The 7,762-nt window shown below is 35.3% G+C and overlaps 1 protein-coding gene and 1 long non-coding RNA gene across 42 annotated transcripts; one reads left to right on the top strand and one right to left on the bottom strand.

Annotated features, from left to right (window-relative positions):
* Positions 1–816: 816 nt before the first annotated feature.
* LOC140179927 (uncharacterized) lies at positions 817–1,246 on the top strand. Its single transcript, XR_011874102.1, has 2 exons — positions 817–895; positions 1,085–1,246. It is a non-coding gene; the product is annotated as an uncharacterized lncRNA (long non-coding RNA).
* A 558-nt stretch (positions 1,247–1,804) lies between these two features.
* Positions 1,805–6,224, bottom strand: LOC112758553 (uncharacterized). 41 transcript variants are annotated; one of them, XR_011874078.1, is made up of 11 exons: positions 6,090–6,224; positions 5,729–5,980; positions 5,501–5,615; positions 4,967–5,033; positions 4,790–4,861; positions 4,624–4,695; positions 4,406–4,477; positions 3,338–3,501; positions 2,840–2,947; positions 2,398–2,476; positions 1,805–2,101 (listed from the first exon to the last, which is right to left on the bottom strand). XR_011874078.1 is itself a non-coding variant. In XM_072220061.1 (10 exons), exons 5-10 carry the CDS (start codon positions 4,840–4,842, stop codon positions 1,865–1,867), a joined length of 690 nt encoding a protein of 229 aa, XP_072076162.1. In that variant the 5' UTR covers positions 4,843–4,861; positions 4,967–5,033; positions 5,501–5,615; positions 5,729–5,980; positions 6,090–6,224; the 3' UTR covers positions 1,805–1,864. The 41 variants fall into 41 exon arrangements, 5 of the variants coding, with proteins under 5 accessions (XP_072076162.1, XP_072076161.1, XP_072076163.1 ...); XR_011874080.1 differs by having other exon boundaries at positions 2,398–2,467; positions 3,338–3,505; XR_011874095.1 differs by having other exon boundaries at positions 5,729–5,972; positions 6,090–6,196.
* Between the last annotated feature and the right edge of the window lie 1,538 nt (positions 6,225–7,762).

Here is a 7,762-nt window from a genome sequence, read left to right on the forward strand (position 1 = left end):
CCCCAATGTCTGGGGTCAAAATCAATTTCGTCTCCAACCTTTTTTCTTATTAAAATCATCCTCAACGTTACAAAATGTTATAAAATTATCTTTTTGTCCATAAATAATATTTTTTGGACAATTTTACCCTTTTACAAAAATAAAAACAAAGAAAAAATGTTACCTTCTTCACACCACCCTCACCACTAACCCCACCAGGCCACCAGTAACCGTAACACCATCATGTCTCACCTCTCTCTCTCTCTCTCTCTCTCTCTCTCTCTCTCTCTCTCTCTCTCTCTCTCTCTCTCTCTCTCTCTCTCCTTATTTCTGCAACCGCCTTGTTCTCAAGATGGCCCAACCACTCCCATGCCGTCAACAACTCCACCGCCGCCTTGTTCTCACGATGGCCCAACCATTCCCGCGCCACCAACAGCTCCACCGTCACCAAGATCCAAGATCCTCAAGATCCATTCTGAAGCCATGGCAGCGTCTAGGTTAACCACTTGCGCCGCGGTGGCAGCCGCGGTGGCTTCCATGTCCTCGCTTTCCGATCGAGCCGCCAACGCCGATTCTTCTTTTTGCTTCCCGTTCTTCTCTTCTTCACCTTCCAATTCGCCTTCGCCGTCCAACCCTGCTTCCGATTCTAAGACGGAGCCGCCTCCCCCCGATGAACCTAACAAGTCCGGCTTCGACCCCGAATCGTTAGAAAGAGGAGCCAAAGCCCTCCGTGAAATCAATAGTTAAAATTGTTTTAAATTGTTTTTTGTGCTGATTTTGTGGGGGTTTTGTTTCTCTGTTCCTTAATTGAAATCAATCTTGGAAATAGTTAAAGCTGAGATGGTACCATTCAAAATCGGTTATCAAGTATCCTCGATTCAGCATCAGGAGGCAATCAGCATATGCTGATGCAGAGGTAATTTCCCCCACCCCCATATAGAGTTGGTGATTTCCACTTTTTGGCTCATTGTGTCTCTGAGAAAGTTTGGGTTGTGTGTGATGTGATGTGTTTCTATCGACTGCTTGTAGCTAGTACATAATTAGTGGTATATCAAGATAGTTGTGTAGTTAGAATGTTCACAAGCGTTTTCCCCAATAATGGTAGGAAGATTTGTCTATGGTTTTTGCATTGGCAAGCACATGGACCATGTTCCTTGCATTCGGCAGTTTAGTATGCCTTGGGCCGATATTATACACTGTTGGCATGACTTACCAGAATGCATTTGGTTCGGGATTATCACTTGATAGCCAACCATCTGGTCTAGAACTAACCATGGCACTACAAAAAAAAGGGGTTAAAATGGCGGTTTTTTAAGGTAATTACGGCGGTTACAACCACCATTATTGCCGAAAATGGCGCCTCCAAGAAACGCCGAAATTCTGGGCGCCATTCTGGTTATTACGGCGGTTTTCTGAAAACCGCCGTAATAACCAGTGGATAATACGGCGGTTTTTTGGCGGTTAAAATGGCGGTTTGTAACCGCCATTTTTACCTGGGTTTAATGGCATCCTCCTCGTTTAAAATGGCGTTTGTAACCGCCGTTTTTACCTGGGTTTAATGGCATCCTTCTTGTTAAAAATGGCGTTTATAACCGCCGTTTTTACCTGTATTTAATGGCATCCTTTTCGTTTAAAATGGCATTTCTAAACGCCGTTTTTACCAGGGTTTAATGGCATCCCTTTCGTTTAAAATGGCATTTTTTAACTGCCATTTTTACCGGATAAAAATGATATTTTTTTATCTTTTAAAAATACAGTTTTTACTATTATTTTTATCTTGCTAAATAAATAATTTTTTTATTAAAATTTCACAATAACAAAATCATAATCCATAGACAAAATATTATATAACTCAGTATTAAACATAATATATGATATTTTAGTATTACAAATAAAAAATAATAACTCCTATACAAAGTATCAAACTAAGAAATATTGTTAGTTCTATTACATTGGGAGTTTTCCTATCAAGATCACGGGCCAGGACTGAATCCCTATCCTTCATTCTCTGTGCTTCATCAATTATGATATATTTCCAATCGAATTTTGAAAGCTTTGATCGATCATACATGATGAACTCATAAGTAGTCACAAGGACATTAAACTTCATAGCACAAACCTCCTGCAAAAATGTAACAGAAAAGGAAATTGGCATGAGCAAGGTTGTAATACCTGAAAAGAAGCCAATAATGGTGACAATCAAGCACCCAGAGCATTGTTACACATAACAAGGCTAATTTAATAAAATTCTAAAAGAAAAACATTATAAATAAGATCAGGGCACTTGAAAATTGAATAAAATAAGCAAAAATATCTTGAGCAACATTTGCTAAAGTTACAATCTCCCAAGCATTTTTACAACAAAACAAATCATCATAAACATGCATATTAAATAGAGATTAACTAACACAAACTCACTTGTTGACAGATGAACTGTCCCTAGGAGCATTCATCTCTAGAAAACGAGTTCTAATCAATACTTCCTCCCCTGCACAAGCTGCAACAGCTCTTACTTCTTCCTCAGTTATTCTTACAAATACAACAAAATTAAATTTGTACGCTATCAATCATTTATTCTTATTAACTCTTATAACTAAACTAGTAATAACTACTTGTGTCTCCTGAGTTATTCTTATTGGAAAGGGATTAAAAAAATAAAATTATTTTATTCACAATTCAACACTTAAACCGTTTCTCTCTCACTCTAACATCTTATTATAATAAGTAAAAAACCAAAGACTACCTACTGTGCACTTACTTGGAAACTTGTCCAGGTTACAAATGCAAAAATGTTTCAGACATAATAATTCATTTGAAAAAAATACATAAATAATTAAATATAAAAATAAATAAAACTTACAATTTTATTCTTTAATATTTTTTGACAGTGCAGAAAGTAGTAGTAGTAGAACTGGCCGCAAGGTACTAAAGTCCACCATAAATGAGTGATGAATCCAATCCCATGATCCTACCACATAAAAGTACAAGTGCAGAAAAGGAAAATTTTATAATTTGACCACATAAAAGTATAAGTGCAGAAAAGGAAAATCAAAAGGAAGAAGAGATGTTTTCTGCTGCAGCAGAGTGAGTACACTTCATCTAAAATCAAAGCTATCCTTGAGATTCTGCATTCAAATTGTAAACTGAATAGTCCTAGCTTTGGTTTACTAAATTCTGCATTCAATTTATTAAACAAAAGGAACTATTACTAAATTGTAAACTGAATAGTCCTAGCTTTGGTTTACTAAATTCTGTATACACATTCTGTTTTCTTGTGTTCATCCATGTCACCTGCCATATCATTAATTATATATTAATTAAGAGATTTAAGTGATTAATATATATGATTATTATGTACCTGAGAACGTGTGGCTTCTGCTATGAGGTAGAGAGTGAAGGAGGAGAGTCCCAATAGGATTGTGACAAGTACGAGGAATACACCAGTTTTGCTGCTCATCAAACATGTCTTCCCTGTGTTTGGTTCGAGATCAACATGTGTAACTGCCATTCTTGAATTGAATTCTGTCTTAAAAGAGATGGATTTGTGTGAAAGAAGAAGAATAGCTTGGAGCAAAGGTTACTTGAAGCTTGATAAATCCCCAATATTCCCAATATAATGTCATATGTGTGTGGATTTTAATATGAATTAGCATTCACACTCATCACACATGCCAATTTAATATGAAGAATTGACAACTCAAGTCAATGGCAGAAAATAGAAAGCTAAGTTAATAAAGGGTCTTGGAAATAATCCGATAACCCTTCATACTTCCCACAAAATACCAATTACAGAAGTATATAATTACAAATATAAATAGTTAAATACCTTCATTTTACTTGGAAGATTTTGCTCTGATGGAATTCTTGAAAAAATTATACAAAGCAGTATATAATTACAAAAAGACTATATAGATCCAAAAAAGCATTCACATATATGCTCAATCATCATCTATAAACTATATGCTATTTGATAGTTAAGAGGTCTCATAAACCCCAATATAACTTGCAGATCTTCAACACTAGCAGTATGCCCAATAAATGGAGTATTGTCAATATTCCATGTTTATAAAATGTAGCTAAATATAGAGAAAAAGAAATAACCAAATATTACCAGATACAAGCCTTCCGGCTCCAGGAACAAGAAGACTCCAGTCTATAGCATAGCCTTCATACATATTATCTATTTTTGCTTTTAATTAAAAAAGGCAAAATTAATTAAAAAATATGCTTTTAATTTATCTGTTTTTGCTTTTGTGAAGATCACTTGTCCCCAAACCTCATGTCATTCTTCTGAACGTTATTATATTTTTTTTATCAAAGTTAAACAGCAAAAATTTGTCAAAAAAATACATTCAGTGCATGAAACTTCCAAGTTAGAAGCATATTGCCAACAAAAAAAAATTGAAAAGAATAAAGCATCACTTACAATGAGTTTAAAGTAGTTACATTTCCAAAATATTCTGGAATCGATCCTATAAGATTGCAACTTCTCAGTACTCTGGAAACAATTCAACAATTGAGGATCAAAATGGCATTGCTATTAGCTTTCTCCCATTGCTAAGAGAATTTATTAGTTAGGCATTATTAACTCATAAAATAAAAAATAAAAAGAAAAACTAAAAAAGATGTAAGCATTAAACTCACAATGTTTGCAAGTTTGTCAAGTTACTAAGTGGTGGAAAATAAGAATCTGGTCCTTTCAAGTCGCTGATTCTCCTGCAAAGCATGTTTTAAGCATGTTGAAACACAACACCTAAGTACTTTTGAATTTTCAAGCATTGGTGGCTACAATTCAAAATAACATGCTTACAAGTCAGTAAGGTTTTTCAGAAATGAAATTCCAGAAGCAATTGGTCCACTCATACCACTCCCATGGATCACCCTGGCATAATTATAAGAACCATTCCTTTGGTAAACCAATTGATATTGTGTAATTAGAAAAAAAAAGTAAGGTTCAAATTTCACAAGAGAAATCAAAGATTCACACAGCAGAGACTTGTCCAGCTCTGAATAAGGGATGGTGAACCTGGTTCATTAGGATTTTCTCTCTTTCGCTACAATTAAATGGAATAGTGTTCTTAGTTCTTAATCAGTAACATAGGTTTTCTTAGCTGGACTATGTGGAAGACTAGAAACCAGTTCATATTTCAAAATATAGAAATTAATCCATCAACAACAATTATCTGAGCAATTAAGCATTATGAATCAGAAACTTTGCCTTTTTCTCGTTTATGCCTTGAATCAGGTGCACAGCCTTATGTGATAACATGCCAAATTTGCTTGAACAGTTTCAATACTAAAAATTGATTAAAAATATTAAAATAGACTCAGACTTTGTATTTGGTCCTAGCTCGGTATAATAACAACTATAATAATTCATATGTCAAACAATGTGGTTTACTAATTGTATGCGAAAGTAATTACAATTAAAGAATAAAACCGCTAGTTTATGCATACAGGTTTTCTAAATTTCATGAAACAAAAGCAGAAAAAATAAATCAATTACTCTATTGTAAGAAACCTGGAAATGATTCGCAAGCAGATCAATGCTGTCTCGCTTAAGAAACTTCTTTGCTGAATTTCTCTTTCTCCTTATCACATTGATCCGATTCCTTGATTGTTTAATCAACGATTTACTGAAAAACAAAAGGAGATAAACTGCAAAATTAAAAATCAAAATCTGCATAAATACAATCAATGAAAGGTATTAAGAAGGAAGAAAAGAAGCAGAGAAATCAAAGTGTAGAACCATTTCTCGATGAATTCCCAATCAAAGAGGCCGTCAAAAATGTTGGAAGAACTAATTTGGTGGCGTGAGGGGATGAGAAACAACGACGAGATGAACGATAGCTGCGGAAGATGAAGGGCGACAAAAGATTAGGGTTCATCATTCACATCACTCACACTTTCTCATACGCAGCAACACTAATCACTCTTTCATCTGGAGCATTCGATCTAAAACCTCTGCGTCGGGCTTCCATGCCGCAACAGATCTAAAAATCTTGGAGAAGAAGACGCATTACTCAGAGAAAGAGAGAGAGGGAGAGAGAGAAGAGGTAATTTACGCATTCCATAGAAAAAGAAGAGAAATGAGAATTTTGTATACAAACCTAGAAGTGAGAACGCAGATCGCATCTATGGAAGTTGTGAACTCTGAAGAGGCATCGCCGGAGGAGAAAACTCACTCTCGCGCACTCTACTTTGCTAAGCTAGGTTTGCACAAATGAGGTAATTCTTTAATTAATAAAAGAATATTTAGGCGGTTTGAAACCGCCGAAATCACAAAAACTATCATATTCAAAAAGGAAGTTACGACAATAACATGTACCGCCGAAAATAAAGAGAATTATGGCAGTTAAAAAGAACCGCCCTAATAAAAATGCCGTTTTAAACCAGTTTTTTTGTAGTGTGGTGAATAGCATATTCATCGTGCTATGTTTTGTAATTGGATACCCAATTGTTTCGGCTTCAGGTGAAATGATTTTGTTAATTTCTATTTTCTGTTCTTCATTTAAAGTCTTAATCGTCAAATTTGAGCATTTAATTGATGTTGGTGCGGGGGTGTTGATTTTGTTCAACCGATTGGGTGATATTGTTCAACCATTCAGATGTTGATTTTAATGGATGAAGAGTTAGCAGGATTGGTGTTAAAGTTAAAGGTAGTAAGTGGTATGGTGGTGGAGGTGGTGGTAGTGGTGGTGAAGAGAGAGAGAGGTGGTGATGGAGAGGGAGAAGAAGATGGAGAAGGAGGTGGGGGCAGTGGTGGTGGGGTGACGGAAAGGGAGAGAAGAGAAAGACCGAAAGAGAGTGAGAGATACGCCAGGGATGGAGAGGGTTTCTTTTGTTTTTTAATATTAGTTTTAATATTTTTTTATTTTTGTAAAAGGCAAAATTGTCCAAAAAATATTATTTATGGACAAAAGGATAATTTTATAACGTTTTGTAACGCTGATGATGATTTTAATAAGGAAAAAAGGTTTTGGACGAAATTGATTTTGACCCCAGACGTTGGAGATGAAAAAAGTACTTATCCCTTATGTATACTACATATATGTATTGGTAAAAATGAAAGCAGAAACAAATTCACACAAATACAACAAATTTATATTTATGTATACTACATTTATGTGATGCTGCCATCTTTGATCACTGATAACGACCTCTTCAGCTTCCTCCTCCTCTCTTCTTCTTTCTCATCACCACAAGATGACAGCTTCAATGTCAGGTCTATTTTATTACTGCACTTCTTCTGTTCCTCACCATAAACCCTCTGAAATAATAAGAGCAAACCAGATATTGAAGATAGATTATAATTAAGACTGAAACAAAAATAACAAACCATGAAAACAGTTTCCATCATGATCAATGGGGTAATCCTATTCCTTACCATTATACATACATGGAGCCAGCAACAGGTTCCCCACCATTGCATACTTTTGGTGCAGCAGAATACGGTACTATCAATCTTTTCAACAATTTTCAAAGACCAATCCCTTATCGTTGTGATGGTGCTGTGACAAAACAACTGAGAAATGAGCCACATATTCTACTAGAGTACCTTAAGGAGAAGGGTTCATCAACCTCATTACTGTGTGTACTAAAAGTACATGCTCTCTAAGTCAATATTTGAATAACACCAGCTCATCCCCTCAACATAAGGAAAGAAGTTACAACTCCAAGAAGCATGAAAATGCATAACCGAAGAATACCTAACTGATTAACTGATGCAACCGAAATTACACATCTTTCTTTTGATTCAAAATAAAAAGAACCAAGGACATTT

This window comes from Arachis hypogaea, chromosome 16 (genome assembly GCF_003086295.3).
Source record: "Arachis hypogaea cultivar Tifrunner chromosome 16, arahy.Tifrunner.gnm2.J5K5, whole genome shotgun sequence".
Lineage (NCBI taxonomy): Eukaryota > Viridiplantae > Streptophyta > Magnoliopsida > Fabales > Fabaceae > Arachis > Arachis hypogaea.

What these genes read in the sequence shown, in the direction of transcription:
- LOC112758553 (XM_072220060.1), bottom strand. Translation starts at nt 4,842, where the DNA reads ATGAGTGGACCAATTGCTTCTGGAATTTCATTTCTGAAAAACCTTACT. An exon ending in CTGAAAAACCTTACTGACTT is followed by an intron (nt 4,696 to 4,789) that starts GTAAGCATGTTA and finishes CATGCTTTGCAG; the next exon opens with GAGAATCAGCGACTTGAAAG. An exon ending in TTCCAGAATATTTTGGAAAT is followed by an intron (nt 3,506 to 4,425) that starts GTAACTACTTTA and finishes ATCTCTTTTAAG; the next exon opens with ACAGAATTCAATTCAAGAAT.